General features: G+C 38.0%; 1 protein-coding gene across 8 annotated transcripts in view; it reads left to right on the top strand.

Annotated features, from left to right (window-relative positions):
• The window catches only part of fkbp1b (FKBP prolyl isomerase 1B), a 45,295-nt gene extending 29,116 nt beyond the window's left edge, over positions 1-16,179 (top strand). For all 8 annotated transcript variants that reach the window (XM_048531513.2, XM_048531512.2, XM_048531518.2 and 5 more), the window contains 3 exons: positions 11,507-11,619; positions 12,202-12,360; positions 13,614-16,179. In XM_048531513.2, coding sequence (XP_048387470.1) covers positions 11,507-11,619; positions 12,202-12,330 — 242 coding nt within the window. In that variant the 3' untranslated portion in view covers positions 12,331-12,360; positions 13,614-16,179. The remainder of the gene's footprint in view (positions 1-11,506; positions 11,620-12,201; positions 12,361-13,613) is intronic.
• Positions 16,180-17,367: the final 1,188 nt, after the last annotated feature.

Raw genomic sequence — 17,367 nt, 5'->3', positions numbered from 1 at the left:
AAATGTGACATTGTGAACTTTGGCAGGAAGAACAGAGTAGCTGAGCATAATTTAAATGGAAGAAGACTGCAGAAAGATGTAGCACAAAGGGATTCAGGAATTCTGTTTATTTGCTTTGATAGAAAGGCCAACGTTCCATTTGCCTTCCCAGCTACCATTAAACTCGGATGCTAATTTTGTGGTTCAGGCAGGAGAATTCCTGCTGGACAGACTGTGTATGCAAATATTCTTGGCCAGTCCTTCTGTGATTGGTATGTGCATTCAATCTAGGACCTACACTGAGACTGCATTGGAGAAGACTCACCATATACCTCAAGAGTAGGAGTAGCCCATTCAGCTCATCAAGTCTGCTACATCATTCAACAAGATCATGGCCAATCTGATGATCAACTCCACTTGTTGCCGTCTCACCGTAACACTCGTTTCCTTTACCAATTAAAAATTTGCCAATCTCAATCCTGAATATACTTAACAACCCTCTGCTGTAAAAAATTCCACATATTAACTTTATCTTAGATCCAATCCAATTGATCTAAAACGGTGTGGAAAATTTGCTTCGGTGCTCTGTATCACAAGATTCTGTACATTCCTGATCAGTAAGTGATTTAGTGTGGAAATCATTAGAAATGATTTGGAGCAAACAAATGCAACAGCTAGCCTATAACAACTTTCATTCAAAGTACAGGATATCATTTTGTCATCTGATACAAAACTGGTACTGATGTGGATTCCTTGGATATGCTGAGCACACTATCCAAATAAGAATTGAGAAATTCCACTAGACTTACCGCATAGACAGTATGAACATTGAGGAGGAAGACAGGGTAGATTTGATGAACTTTGGTCAACACAAACTCAACCAACTTAGGGAAGCAATAGCTAATGATTCACAACTGAAGGCGCTATGAATAATTTTATCATAGAAGGGTGGCCTGATGCCATACGTGACATCAGACACTGTGTGCTTTTGGCCGTAAAGAAATTAGCTAGGAATCTCCGCAATAATTTCTGAGGTGAAACAAGTGCTCGTGCATGAAGCTGTTCACCAGGTCCTATTGGGGTTGTGTGGGCATACAGCAAACAAGACACCTGACAGAGGGTACTGCGTATTGGCCGAGAATCCACAAAAGTATTGAGACCAAAATGAGGACGTGTGAACTGTGCCGGAGTCATCGACCACAGCGGCGGACCTTGTGAGATTCCACATTATTTTATTCCAAAATAATGACCAATTTTTTTACCATACATGGCAACAATAGTCTCCTGGTTCATAACTACATTATCCAAATTACGAATTGTCTGACAGTTAAGGGACTTTTCAAGTCCGACAGAGACAGATGCAACAAATGTAAATAGCTTACTATCGTAAGTGGTTGAAGTATGGACTCACACGGTGTGGAAGTGTGTTAAAGGGAAGGTCATCAGAGGCATTCAAGAGGACATTGTTCATATTTAAATATTGTGCAGGATTGGATGGAAAGGCAGGCGATAAACTGAAATGTCCAGAGAATCTGTGCAGACGTGATAGGCTAGCTAATTCTGTATCATGACAATTCTATTATTCAGTCTATTCATTACATCTGAAAAGGGTGTCTGACAATGGGGCCGCCATACACTTGTACCTAAAGGGGTCTGCCAGTGTGCCAAATAGGGAATGAGCCATCTGATAGCTTCATAAGCTACTGTACAGAACCGAACTGCTGTAGTGACTATGTATACAAGGAATTTTTATGAATAAAGTATATTTCAAAATTAAAAACCTTCATCAGAATCCCAGATCCGCTGGTTTCGCTGAGTGATTGGTTTGCATCATTAAAGTGCAGAGCGACAGAACAAGATTGCCATGTTGCTTTGCTACACCTGAGCTACTACTTTGGATATAGGTTACTACCACCAGCAGAGAGCATATTTAGAAGGCAAATTAGGACAACCCTGCTAAGGCAACATATGTTTTCAGAAACACAGGACAAACCTCTCAAGATTGAGGTTTAAGATGGTACATACTGTTGTTCAAGTACTACACCACTGAATCTCTCTGGACGATGGGACGGTAGTGTCATACGTTCTTCTCATGGAAACTGGTTATCCACCAATTTATATCCAGAATGATCTGTGAGCTTTAATCGATCGTACAAAACTATGACACTTAATGGAGCAACCACGATGAAGAACAAACAACTCTGGGAGTGGTACAGCTTTCCAATTGTATGTAGAACACTGTCACGCTCAGAAAATGGTGCAGAAGAGTACCGGCACAACCGATACATGACAACATGCGAGACACCGATACGAATGTATATTGTGAGCAGCTACTTTGTGAAGTCAAGATCTCTGGAAGGTTATGCCTTTGGGAGACCTAGAAGAATTTGTCAAACCTGTGTTTATAAAAATTTTTTTAAAACTGGAAAATTTTTTTGCATTTCTTGTTTTCAATACAAATGGGTTTAGCAACATAATATATTTTCTGTCCCTTTTTGCATGTAGTTTAGTTGGGGAGAGGGCTGGGTATGATAGTAACCCCAGGCCCATTTAGGTGATCACATGACCAGCAGCACAGGAGACAAGGATGTGTCTGTAACTTGCATACACAGAGCAACTTAAGCAGTTTGTGGTTTTGAGAATTTCAAATAGATAGTGCCTGTGCTACTTATCAGTCTTGTAAGAGGGAAGTCATTTTTGTCAGGAACATCACATCAGATATTGACAGAAAGGAGCAGTACCATAACAGACAGTTTGACTTTCACTCTTCAACAGCATGCTCACAGGCTGGTAGCACAATATCCTAAATTTATCAGGAAGGTCACACCTTTCTGAAGCCATTTATGCTGATGCCATCTTCTAATTAAAAGCTAACTAATAATGGTGAAGCTATTCTATTTAGTGGTGAAAATTAAAGGATTCAATGCTATTGCCAAGGCAACAACAGGTTTAGCAGTTTGTGACACGCACATATGCTGCAGATTCTAGGTATTGTAAATTAAAAACACGTAATGCTGCAAATTCTTAGCAGAAAGATCATATCTGAAAGGTTCTTGATGTAAAGCAAGAACCGGTTCCCCCTCCACTGATGGTGCCAGACCTGCTGAGCACTTAGAATATGTTGCTGCTTCACCAGGACCAAAAAGAAAGCAGAGGTTTGCGTTTATTGGGCACATGACCATGGTCTTGTTGATGTTAAATGCGTTATATCCAGTTGTACTTCTTGAAATGTAGTGATTTGTTACAATGTAGCTATACATCTCCTACAACAAAGTCCAAATGGAGCTATGGCAGGGGAAAGTAAAAGTCTCAATCCCAGACAGAATTTGTTCAACCCCACCAAGACTAGCATTTTCCTTTTTAAGGTGTGAGAAGAAAGATTTGCGGGGAAAAAAAGGCAATTTTTTTCTTTACGCAGAGTGGTTTGTCTGTGGAATGAACTGCTAGAGGAAGTGGATGTCGGTACAGTTATAATGTTTAAAAGACACTTGAATTAGAGCATGATTAGTAAAGGTTTGGAGAGATATGGGCCAAGCACAGGCAGGTGGGATTATGGTTGGCAGAGACTGGTTGGACCGAAGGGTCTGTTTCCGTGCTGTATGACTCTGACTTTGTGTTCCATGAAAGAATACCACTCGTCCAATATCCTGATTTTAGTCTGTGCCAAAAAATTATACGTATGAATTCACAATTTTCTAGAGCTCAACATGACATATCCTAGGTGGCGTCATGTTGACTATTGGAGATGTTGGTACCTGCTCAAATTGTGGCTCCTTAAACTGAGGAGAATGACAGGTGAACAGAGACAGAGCGGTCACTTTTCTTGATTTTCTAAAAAAAATCATATGTCAACTTTTTTATTCTGCAAGATTCGTGTGATGTAACAATTAACCAGTAACTATGTTTTGTACTTGTTCAAGTGGAAGTGATGAGGTTAAGACAAAACTGAATTCTCCACATTGTTCCAACATGACATGCTTCTAACAACCAATTCAATGATGTCTGACCTTGCCATTACCACTTATTGCCGTTTTCTGTTTTGTTGCCTAATGCAAAATTCCATTCTCCTGCCTCTTTGATATTTGTTCCCCCTTCTCTCTCTCTTCTGTGACACTTTGAGGAAAAGGTTTAAAGTTAATTGGGAATGCAGCAATAAAGAAACTCAATCTTTCAGTGTAGATTTTTTTTGCAAGACTACAGCCGCAGAGATTTAACTCTGTGAGGAAGGCTGGCTGTCATCATCAGAATCTCCAGAACTGTGGGATGTATTTTCTGTGAGGAATCCTGCTTGCTCACTTGCTTCACTGAGGAGACTTGGTGTAATCACTGATTCTGTACTTATCTGTCGTCGTTATCACACAGCCGTGTCGTATCTTCAAAACAAACAAGTGAAATGGAAAAGAATAGTACATGGAGCATGATGTCAGTTTATTTGACATCCTGCAATCCTTGCAATGTCATTGTATACTAAACATTTAATCTGCTTATTTGACTGGATAGTATCCAATGTAGATCACCAACACTTATTATGCTGTTTACTATAGAAATATGGAAGGTCAAATAACAATTCTGTCAAAAGAAAGAAACCTTCGATTTGAATAACTTCTGCTTTATTGCAACTGATGTTTTAATTCATAATATGAAAACTGATAATGTAACAAAATAGTTTTTTAAAATTATAATTTCATCTATCAGTCTTGCATACAATCCCGTGACTGTTTTGTTTGATTGTACCACTGCCAGAAAAGCTTGTTTTTTATTTTGCTAAATCAGTTTTACAAATAATCTCCAGATATGCCATTTACTCCGGCCAAAGACAGACAGGAGGATGTGATGTACACCTTGACATGTCGAGTCTTGGTCGCTTTCCAGCTCAAATCTTTAATTTCCCATCTCTACCAGCCTTGCAATTTTTAGACATGGAATATGATGACACATTGTCTTTGAAATGTGAGTTGCTTCCTGAAATTTACAATGAGTAACTGATAACTAAGCAGATGCAGACCAGTCACTTTTATTTTCGTTTTGACTCCAAGGGAATTAGCTGGGATGTTGGAGATTATGGTGAGCAATTTCCCCTTTGCTTAGATGCAGACATATCCATTTAAACTGAAGAATTATGGAAAACGGTATTACTGTAGTCAGATGTTGACTGATGCAGGCACTATAGGCTGAATGGTTTTCTTCTTTTGTGCTACATTTTGGAGTCTAATTCAGTGTTCTGCTGAAATGCCTTAGTAGAATACCACATTATTAAACACAGTGTAACTGCAGAGTGACTTTCAACTGATGTTCCTCAAATTTAGTTCGTAGTTCGCACACCCACAGGGACACCTTCCTCAGCCTCTATCATCCCCAGTAATTGCTGACCCAATTGCCCTGTCTCTCTCCCTACTACTCCATCTCCCTTCTTCCCCTACTCCTGAACTTCAGTCTCTTCTCCAGATCTGACCATTCTGCCGCCAATCCCATTTCTTCCACAATGGAAAGAAGGGTGTTCAGGCACCCCCAGGATAATGTTTTGAAATTATATTTCTTATATAGACACTCCTGCATCTTCCTATTTGTATCAAATAAAACTAATTTTCAAATGAAAGCTGCTCACATACGGAGATAGTGATATGACACAAGACTGTGTACCGAAACATCTCCTTGTAGGTACTGGAATTGTGACCAGAATGGCCTTCAGGAGAAAAATAGTTATCTTTGTGACTTGATCATTTCCAAGATGCCAATGCTGCTGCAATGACAATAAGCAATACTGTAAAATATTTTACTAAAATTTCTTCTGTTCAATTTTATCTTTTCCTTTCTGATTGGAAGTTTTAAAGTGAGGTTGCCCATTTAAAAATCAGATGAGCTTTTTTGTGGAATAATCGGCATCCGAGATTATTGAAAGTAGAAACATTGAATGTTTTATAAGGCACAGGTAGGTAGATTATTTCCCAAAGCTGTTGAGGGGTAGATCGGAATGTGGAATTTGAGGCCACAATTTAATTCAGCCATGATCGTGCAAACTGGCAGAACAGATGCAGGGGTCTGAGTGCCGCCTCCTGTTCATTCATATATCCATACATTATTTAATTGCTGCCTCAACTTGAGTGGTCCAATCCAGATAGTAACCATTCTGGGAAGGAAACGTTTTCTTTCTTTGCTTTTTTTGCCAGTCACTGCAGATCTGTGTCTGCTGGTTATCAACCCTTCTATCAACAGGAGCATGTACTTGTTCTGTGTACTCTCCCAGTCCCTCATGATTATGAACATATCGATCAAATCTCCTTTTTAATCATCTGTTTAACCCAAGATGAATAGTTTCAGTTGCTCCAATCTACTTTCATAATTAAAGCTTCTCATCACTGCAATCATAAACTTTCTTCACCTTTTTTGTTTTCATATCCTTCCTTTTTTATCTATGAAAATAAATTTATAAAACCAAATTGTTCTTCGACCCCAAAAAAACAAAATGCTGGAAAAGCACAGCAGGTCTGTCGTCAACATCAGTGGAGAGAAATCAGAGTTAATATTTCATGTCAAATCACCCTTCCTCAGAACTGTCCTGAGTTTTTATAGCAATTTCTGTTTGTGTTTCTGATTTACAGCATCCACAGGTCTTTTGGTTTTGATTCATTCTCCAAATGTATTTTCAAAATCTAAAGTGACAGAAGTTGCATCATCTGTTGTACGTGGTTCAGATGGGGTTAATGCTCACCCAGTCTGATGTCAGAAGTACTTGGGCGGGGCAAGGTAGAACATCTCTATGTCCAAGAGGATGAACCTGTCCTTGTAGGTCTCCTTTTGTCTATCATAATGTAAATTGAGCCTGATTGTTATCATACAATCGACGACATCTTGTTTAAGATGAAAGCATCTTCTCATTAGACTGGTTAGTGGCTGTCATTTCCCACTTCAGACTATAAAGGTCCTATAGACACAATCAGAAAAGGAGGATGGTAGGAGCTGCCTGCACTGTTCCACATGTTGCCTCTGGGTGATGTCATGTGCTCATGCAACAGTGCTGTATGTAAGGGTCTGTGTTAGAAATTCACAGACCCCTAGCTTACCATGGCAGCTCCAATGCTTATAGAGGAGTAAAGAAAAATTGGAAAAATATACTTGCACTCACATTTGCCTGCTCAGCAGTGGCATTCTGCATATTGTAGTGGAGTTTTTTGTCGACAAAAATTCTTAAAATCTGAATGTACATTTTTACAGGATTTTAGGAGCATTTGACAAATTGGGCAAATCATATTCCCAATTTAGCAGTGTTTTGGACAAATCTTTCAACACCTATTCCAGCATTGTCTGTTCTGCAGGGGAGACTGTGGTTTAGAATGTTGCAAATGTAACCCTGCTGTTTAAGAAGGGGGATAGTGAGAGAGAAAACAGGGAGCCATGACCTGTTAGGTTCTAGCACTAGGTAACAGGCTATTATAAATGTTACTGCTGGATGGTTAAAACTGCTTTTAAATGGAGAAAGTTGTCATGAATTTCTGAAGTAGGAATCATGTTTGGCAAGCCTGAGTTTTTTTTTGAGGAATATTACTGGCAGTATCCCCTAAGGGCAAACCGAGATATGATATATTTGGTTTTCTGAAATGTTAATAACGAAAATTCAAGTACGTCAGTTTGGGGTAAGAGACTCATCAACTGAGAATTGGTTAACAGGCAGAAAGCAGAGTAGAAATAAACGGATAGTTCTCCAGTTAGTAGTCGATGACCAGTGGGATACACAAGGGTCAGCCCTAGCTGTTCACAATCTATACCAATGATTTGCATGTGAGGCCAATTGTAATAATTCAAATCTTACAGGTAATGTGGTGGGAATATGCATAATGAGAAGCATGTAAAGAAACTTCAGAGGCTGAGTGAGTAGGTGAGTGTTTGGAATGTGATTTGGATAAGTGCGAGTCTCCGTCATTGTTAAATTCAAGACAGGTGGACAAGTTCCTCATTAATGACCTCAAGATCAAGGGACAATGTGGGTCTATGATGTTAAGAGGGTTGATTAGCTGTGATCGCAGATGGTGGCAGTTGCTTAAAGGGCTGAATGGCTTATTCTTGTATCCAAGACCTATCAGCCCAATAGATCTAGCAAAATAGCTTTACAGTGTATTTGCATAGTCGAGAACTAATGGTCTCTGGCTACAAAAAAAGTTTGATTTGCAGATGATATTTTGTGTCTTTGTTTCCATCTCAGTGAAATGCCCTAAGCTAAGGGGTGGCACGGTAGCTCAGTGGTTAACACTGCTGCCTTACAGTACCAGGGACTCGGATTCAATTCCACCCTTGGGCGACTGTCTGGTCAGAGTTTGCACATTCTCCCTGTATCTGCGTGGGTTTCTTCCGGGTGCTCCGGTTTCCTCCCACAGTCCAAAGGTCTGCGGGTGTGAATTGGCTATGCTAAATTGCCTGCAGTGTTCAGGGATGTGTAGATTATGGGAGATGGGTTTAGGGATGTAGGTTATGGGATACTGTGAGGGTCTGTGTGGACCTGTTGGGCCAAAGGGTCTGTTTCCACGCTGTAGGGATTCTGTTCTTAAAAAAAAAATTGTCAACAGATCAAGTCTACAACATTAAATGGCAATGCTAAGAAATTATTTACCAACAAAAATAAATTTAAAATGCTTCCTGGCGTATTCCCATTCTTGATGCAGCTGTGAAAATGCTTTGATTGCCTAATCCGAATGATTGGCAGCATAAAATGGGTATTGAAAGGATGCCTTTGAAAGACATGTACCTGAAACAAACTTAGAGTACATTGTGTTTTTCCCCCCGCCCCGCACCCCAAAAAAAACAGGATTCCATTCAGCTTCACACTTTGTTATCTAGGATTGTTTGTGGTGTTTATTTTCTCTGAATTTATGGTGCTACTGTATTGCTTTGATTGGCATTCAAAGCACACTGTCAAACAACCGAAGGCAAAGCTTATGACCTAGATTTTATAGTGAATTCTGTTGAAATAGGCTGTCATGTAGTGGTTCCTCAATGATGTGCTTTTTGTGCGATGCATAAGAAAAGTTGATAATCATACTAAATGTATTACTTATCAAATGTTCTTCCGCTAGTTTGGGTTTGAAAGAGAACTTTTAGGCACAGTTATGCTAGTTCGAATGATGATACAAAAGCAGCTTATTGGTTGAATGTTATTGCAATTAAGACTTGTTTGTGAATGTTGATGGTTTTGTTTGGGTGAAGCTTCAGTATCTTGTAATTGTATTCTGCTTGTACAGAACTGAAAATGTCTCCCCTTATAGATGGGGAAATAATTGACATTTTAATGTGCTTTGAAAATATTTGCATCGTACTAACATAAATCACTAATGACACAATATATGTCTCTACAACTGCTCCAAAAAGAGCGTTTTGGGTGCCCTTTGAGTTTTATTCAATGGTGCTAGCATTCTGAGTGTACATATTATATTGCAATGAAAACAGAAGTTGCTGGAAAAGCTCAGCAGAAGGAAAAAAAGCAGAGTTACGTTTTAGGTCCAGTGACCCTAATTCTGAGGAAAGGACACCAGACCTGAAAAGTTAGCTCTAATTGCTCCTTCACAGATGCTGCCAATCCTGCTGAGCTTTTCCAGCAACTTCTGTTTTTGTTCTTGATTTACAGCGTCTGCAGTTCTGTGTTTTCTTACAGGAATGCGCCTCTTCCATGCTTATAAAAGCTGTAACAGTCTGTATTTTGTTTAGCTGTTAGCAACATGTAGTAATTTTAATATTTCGCCAAAAAGGCAGCAAGACTCCAATTTGGCAGTTCAGCTAGAATTACGGAGAGAAACATGAAGTAATTTATCATTTGTCTGAAACTACTCTTTCAGCTATTCTGGTGAGGCCATTCACCTGCTTAAAATGATTGGATTAATATTTTCATTTAAATAGTAGGGGACTAGCAGTCTGTCTTTGACACAACAATGATGATTTGTGACCGCAGCTATTTCATTATTGCTGGTGACAAAAAACGCTGTCGAAGCTTTTTTCCTTGGATCCATCAGGATGGGGACCAGAATGCAAGTTTTCAAAGGGAGCAAACATTTATACAGCATGAAAATGAGGTGCCAGTTGGTTGTAGTGTAGACTGGTCAAGCAGATGCACTAGAAAACTGTTACTCAGAACGTTTTGAAAAGGTAAAGCAGCTTTGGAAGAGAAATGAAACATTGGGATAGCACTGGAAATAACCCATATACACCACACACACTCTCTATCGCTATCTAACAAATACAGTCTGTGGTTAATTGAAAAGGTGTAGTGCCTGGATATTCCATTTGCCTGCAGAGGGCATATTCCAGCACAGGAATGCATATAGCTTTTGTCAAGTATAAATAAGGCGTATTGCGAGTCTGACTGGTATCTTTAAATTGCTTGTCAGTGTAATTCTTGGCAGACACGGAATTATTCAGTTAGTGCTGCCCAGTCTTTCTCGTCGAATGTTGGACACCACCTTCTGAGTTGCATGCCCAGGGTGGCTGAGTATGGTCAGTGCTCAGCCTGTTGCAAACAAATGCAGAAATGAGCTGTTTAATATGATCTGCCAGCCATTGGAATATTTGGCCGACATACCTGGTATCTCACTGGCACTGAAAATTATATACCGAGTTACCCAATTGTGTACTATGTTAAACATCTTTTTGGCCAGATGGTAGCATTGTGTTAGTGCTAAATACTGCTTTAGTTGCCACTGCACAGCAGCAGTATGAACTCATTTTTGTTTTCTGGCCACCTTTATTCTTCCCGGAAACTGAGGTATGTATTCTTCTCACAACTGAAAATTGCAATGTTGTACCCATTCGAGATTTTGCATGTTATACTGTCAGCAATGTTCAGATCAAGTTAGCCATTGTCAATTCCTCGATCTAGTTAAATAAAACCAAATGAAAGATTAGGATGTTTTCACGTGTGCCGTGTAATTGTCAAATCAGCAAACCTAGCATTCAACTCTTTCAATTCTTACGCGTGTCATTAACACTGTTTACAAAACTCACATTGGTTTCAAACATTTTGCACCTTTTATTTTGAGTAAACGTTTTTCTGAATTTTTCTTTTTTTTTGAATAAGCATATGTCGTCTTGTCCTAATTGTTTAAAAACAATAGTTTGGCTCTACACAATTTTCATCTCTTAATTTGTGCCTGTATGGCAAATTTAAGGCCATCCTTTTATGACACATGAGCTTGAATCTTTCAGAATCTCATACATACTGTTTTGAAAAATTATATTTGAGCTGGAAGCTTTGAACCAGATGTATAGGATAATGGTTCTAAGTAATATCGACTTTAAAGAAAAATAATCTGACCCAGGGATGTGTGATGATGTATCTGTAGGTAATTCTTTCAGACTTCATTCCAATGTTTGCTGTATCAATGCCTGTGTAAAGTAAGCTCAGGCAAAAGAAAGAAATTGGCTTCAGCAATTGTATAGCATTTTATAATGTCTCAGGTTGAAAATCTATTCACAGAAAATATGTCTTGAATTATGTTTTGTTTTTCAGTCTAACATGGCTTCAAAGAGAATTTTGTGGTTTTTGCAGGAATGCTGCAGAATGGAAAGAAGTTTGATTCTTCCAGAGACAGAAACAAACCTTTCAAGTTCAAGTTTGGTAAACAGGAAGTAATTAAAGGTTGGGAAGAAGGTGTAGCACAGGTATTTATTGTGTGATTATCCGGTGAGTTTTCTTTAAACAAAAAAACATACATTTTAAAAAGATGCAGTTAGCTGCAGCTGGTAACTTTTAATATGCCTCTGTACAATACAATAATTTAATAAAAAGACTAATGAAAAAAGTCAATTATGGAGCTTGTTTTATCACAGTCGAAGTTTACGAGGCATCAATGATGCCAGCACGTTACAAAAGCATCTTTAAATGTAAACATCAAATTTAAAAGAACAGTAGAATCACATCCCTACGGTGCAGGTAGAGACCATTCAACCCATTTGAATCTGCACCATTCAAAGAGCATCCAACACAGACTACCTAGCCTGCACATTCCCTGGACACTATATGGGGAAATTCAGCACAGACAATCCACTGATGGGCTGAATAGCCTATTTCAGCACTGTAGAGATTTTATGAACTGAATAATTAAATGTCAGTTGTACCTCCTTTCTTCATAAGGTGTACATTGAAATCAATTTGTTATATTTTTATTAGCATCTAAACAAGTTGAAGGAATTTTTACTTGGTTATAATTCCATGCATTGTTACCTTTTTTATTAAAATTACAGATGAGTTTGGGACAAAGGGCGAAACTGACCTGTACCCCTGATGTGGCATATGGTGAAACAGGTCATCCTGGAGTCATCCCACCCAATGCCACCCTCATCTTTGATGTCGAGCTGCTGAAGTTGGAGTGAAAAAGTCCGTCATTGATATTTGGTTTCAAGGTATGGGAGTTTGCGTAAGGTTACTGAATTTATTTTTATGTTGACCAGTGTTGTCTTAGATTTCATCTGAAGCATTTTATTAGGTTTTAACCTCAAATCCTGTCCTTACTTCAATATTTGAACCATACCAAGGAAGAGCCTGGTGGAAGATAGCATTGCTTACGTGTGCACATTTAGGACGAGAGCCAGGAAGCATTCAAACAGATTGATCAATGATTTCCTAGGAAGAGTGCTAGAGGTCAGGATATTGGATTAATTTAAGAAGTGGTTATATTCTCTAAGGGGAAGACAATAGGATTAGTTCTTTGGGAGGATGAGGTCAGTTGGCTGAAGAGTAGACTTCATGTGAAGATGATCTGTGAACAAAAGTAAATTTGGTACTGAAATTTATCTTGTGATCCTCAACACTAATCTGCTAATGGAAGTGAGGCAAAGGTTTTGGATTTTCCTTTGTTCGCAACTTGAGTAACAGCTACAAGGATAAAGTACTTAATGTCTCTGCAATTATGATATTATTTCTGTGGTAAGTAAATGCACTATCACACTGAATTACTAGGGAAAAAAAAGTGCATCTTAGGACATTTGAGAGGATTTTTACCTATAGACAAACCTCGTTTGTAGCAATACAGAACCAAAAACTTGCAAATTCTGCACAGTGTCAATGCAAATTTGTTCTTGGATTTTAGGCAAGCGGTATTGCAAATTACTAGAATAAACGGAGAAGGTAGTAACAAATTAATATTTTTGTACTATTTATTTTCCGAAACAACTCCATCCATGCTGGCTGTAGATCATTTTGAGAGCATTTTTGGTGAGGCTATTAAATACACTCACAGACGTCCTCCTAATGAGGAAGTTAACACTGGTCTGTAGTTCATCTCATTAATCTGTTACTTTGATTAATAGGTACATCACTTCCCTTGTCCACTTAAATTGCCCACCATTGAGAGAAGATAACCATTACCAGCTGACTTTCCCATATGCGTATTGGTGTTATTACCAAAGACCAATATTTGGCATATTTCACTGGGGGCCGAGTCTACAGGCAAAGCTTTTAAAAAGACAATTTTTAACTATTATGAAAGTAGTTAGGTTGCCTGTTGTTTTAAGCTGGATGTACCTAGACAGAAGCATACGTGTTTAAAACTAAAATTGGATATTCTACCCTGAATAAAATATTATTAAGCTGATGCTAAAAACATGCAAGTTAAATTGACCTGAAATTAAACAGTAATTTTATTTCTTTTTTTAAGGGATGCCATAGGGAGTCCTGGGTATCAATACAGTGGAATAGATCTTCAAACTGACTTCTGTGAGCCACTGAAGACCTTTTTGTGATATTGATTTCAAACAAAAAAAAATCCTGCCTAGCTACCTGCCCCGTGTTTATTTTGCTCTTGCTACTTGGAATTGTTAGTTTTGACTACCAGTGTTGTTAATTTGTAGATCCTGTCGCTTATGGGATTGATATTTTGTTCTTTTTAGTTTCTGGTCTGTTTTGATTGCATGCAATATTGAATGAATTTAAGTAATTTCTAAAATATTTGATAAAATTGACCTAACCAGGGTCTAACCTAATTTTTGAATAGCAAAGACCTTAAAGGCATACAAAGATTTTATAAAATTAAGTGGACATTCATTAGAAACTGCAGGACCTGTATTTGCCAGTCTTGCACCGAAGCCAGAACTGATGTAAAACATAATTGCTTGTTGAAATAAAATTTAAAAATCAGTTTAAAAGAATATAGATTTATATAGTCCCAACGAAGTGTATGGTTCCTTTTTTAATCTGTTGGGATAATTATTGATTTTAGCCTTTGAATTCTGGCAAAACTTCAGAAGCCATCAGCTTTGTAATGTACACACACCTCAAAGAAACATGAAACTGTAGCATTCCAAATTGACTTTACAAAAAACTTGGGTAGCCCCAGTAATTAAGTACAGGACTCTTGATAAGTTTACATGTGAGGTGAACACGCCACACAGAACCTTATGTATTTATTCAAATTGAGTGGTGTGTTCCAGTTTAAGCTGTTGATTTGAATGCCGTGAGATAGTGACGTGTTAGACAGTGAGTCTGATATGCAGATAAATGACTTGAGCTACTTCATACCTGCAAATTTTATAATATTACCTGCTCTCTGCACCTACTCTCAAATCAGTAATTGGTAGCCTTGACTCTTTCATTTTTCTGGCCCAAGAAAATTGCATGGAACCAAGTAACACATTGAAAGGAGGAGAGGGATACAAGGAATGGATGAACAAATATATGTAGATTTTCTCAGTTTTCTTTTCATTTTAGTGCATGTTAAGACCGATGAATAATGCCTGGCTTAGACTTTAACATTTCAAAACATAGAAACTATGAATACGTTTTAGCGATTTCAGTTTGTTCGCAAAAAATATTTATAGGTGGTGACAAACTAATTCTTAATTTAAAAAGAATTAATATACGTGCGTCAAATGACATTCAAAAGAACATTCAAACAGCACAGTCACGGAAACTGTTTGCGGAGCAATAAGGCAAGCATTTCCTTTTTAAAATAAACTTTCTAAACTTTGAATTATTGGCATTTGAATGTGAATATGTGAGCAAATAAAACATTTGGGAAATCCCATTTTGATTAAAGTAAGCTTCAGTTTTGTCAAATAACAAAGACTGCACTTAATTAACAGCTTATTCCCATCCTCAAGAAATTCTAATGTTCTTCACACAATTAATTGTTTTGGAAATAGCCATTGTTGCTGTAAAAGAAAATGCAGCAGTAAAGTTGCACATCGCAACGTCTCAAAAAGAAACAGTAAATGTAATTGATCTAGTCTTGGTAGTATTGATCAGGAAACCGTGTTCTTCGCTGTGGGGTTTGTCTTAAATATATTTCAAAACAAAGAAATTTGTTGCATTCAAAATGCAGCACTAACAGTGGATTACTGATTCAACACTGCACTGGAATGTCAGCTTTGGTTGTATGCCCAACAATTGTGTTGAGCCTGTGACATTCTAACTTTTGAGAGAGAGCCCCATCACCGGGGTCAAACGGACATGTTGATCAGTTGATAACAATTTTCATGACACTAGTTGATTTCATTTTGATGCTAATGGTTTTTTCTTAAATAAACTAGATAATTGATTCAGCACAAGTTTGCTAGAACTAAAATCCCACTTTCTCCACCAGGGAGAATTCGCCAGTAGAAATTGCAGAAAACTGAAATGACATTCCTATGTATCTGGAAAGAGCTGAGTTGAATTTGCTGCAGTTTGTTTTAGGAAAATGTTGATTGCCTGCTGACTATATGACAGATCAGAAACTTTGTACTAATCAAGTTAAACGCTGCATAAGCATTATACACAGCAAATAGCTGATCTACTTCAATTTCACCTGCCTGCACTGTTTTAAATATCCTCTAATTTCCTTAGTACTCAAAAGTCTATTGACCACTGTCTTGAATATATTCAACTGAGTTTCCACAGTATTCTGAAATACATTGGGTTTCTCATATTTATTAATTTAAGTTGTTTCAAGGTGTGACTAAATGTCTATTGGTAATTATGTGCATTAACCGAATTGATTGGAAATTCTTTATTCTGAAGCCCCTGGACTGAACATGTGTGTTGGCAATTTTATTTTGTCTCTAGTGTTAATTTGATCTAATGGATTGCTGGACCCTTGTTGACAAGAGTTTTTATAATAATCATGTAATAAAGGTCATTATCTGTTTCATCCACAAAACTGTTTTTAAAAAAAAATCCTAATTAAGGTATAGTGCTCTGTTATGGATTGGTTTTATCTGTTTATTAAATACTTGTGCCATCAAAAATTTGTGTAACTTATTGCTTCTCTGTATCATAACACAATATCTGAATATTAGTTCTCACCTGAATGTCCAACAATGTGGTATGCCACTTTTCAGCGAATGTGGCGAACGTTCTTTTTTAGTTTCCTGTATAAATACAATAGTTAAATGTTAATTAAGTTGTATGGTCTAATATCACATTCCTGGCATGTTGAAGGATACAGACTTTGGTTTCATTGGATAGTCCTTTTCCAATGTATCCATTAGGATAGTATCCAGCAACAAAACATACCATATTTACCAATATTTAAACCTTTGCTGTAACATTTAATCATTTTAATTTCTAAATAAGAATATTTTTAATCTTTAGCTGTTATGAATATCAGTTCATAAACTAATTAAATACTTGCATAAAGCATTGACAATTAAAAGTACATCTGAGATGGTTAAAAACTGCTGATGCTGGAGTCCCAGATAAGTGTGGAGCTGGAGGAGTACAGCAGGCCAGGTAGCATCAGAGGAACAGGGAAATTGACATCAGCTTTTCTGTGTTTTGCAACATCTTATTTTGTGTGCTGTTCTTAATCTGCCCTTCTTGTACAAGGATACTAACCTCTTCTGTTTATGGTAATATTGACTTGCTGCATATTTCTCTTGGTGCCACTTCCTTCAGAAGAGTATTCAGTGGTTTAAAAAGTAACAGATCTATGGATGTCTCATTCAAATAAACTGAAAGAACTACAGTTGCTGTAAATCAGAAACAACAACAGAAATCGCTGGAAAAGCTCAGCAGGTCTGGTAACATCTGTGGAGAGAATTCAGAGTTAACGCTTTGAGACGAGTGACCCTCGGAACTGATGGTAGCTAGGGAAATATTGGTTTATATGCAGAAGATTGGCATGATGTGGGGGTGCTGATGCTGGACTGGTGTTAGACAAAGTGAGAAGTCTCAACACTAGCCTGTATAGCCCAACAGCGATTTATAGGAACTGCAGATACTGGAGAATCCAAGATAACAAAGTGTGGAGCTGGATGAACACAGCAGGCCAGGCAGCACCTCAGGAGCACAAAAGCTGACGTTTCGGGCCTAGAACCTTCATCAGAAAAGGGGGAGTGGGAGTGGGTTCTGAAAATAAATAGGGAGAGAGGATGAGGTGGATTGAAGATGGATAGAGGAGAAGATAGGTGGAGACAGACAAGTTAAAGGGGCGG

This window comes from Stegostoma tigrinum, chromosome 4, assembly GCF_030684315.1.
Source record: "Stegostoma tigrinum isolate sSteTig4 chromosome 4, sSteTig4.hap1, whole genome shotgun sequence".
NCBI classification, from domain to species: domain Eukaryota; kingdom Metazoa; phylum Chordata; class Chondrichthyes; order Orectolobiformes; family Stegostomatidae; genus Stegostoma; species Stegostoma tigrinum.
The sequence above is the reverse complement of the archived record's forward strand: the minus strand, read 5'-3'. Positions and strand labels throughout refer to the sequence as shown.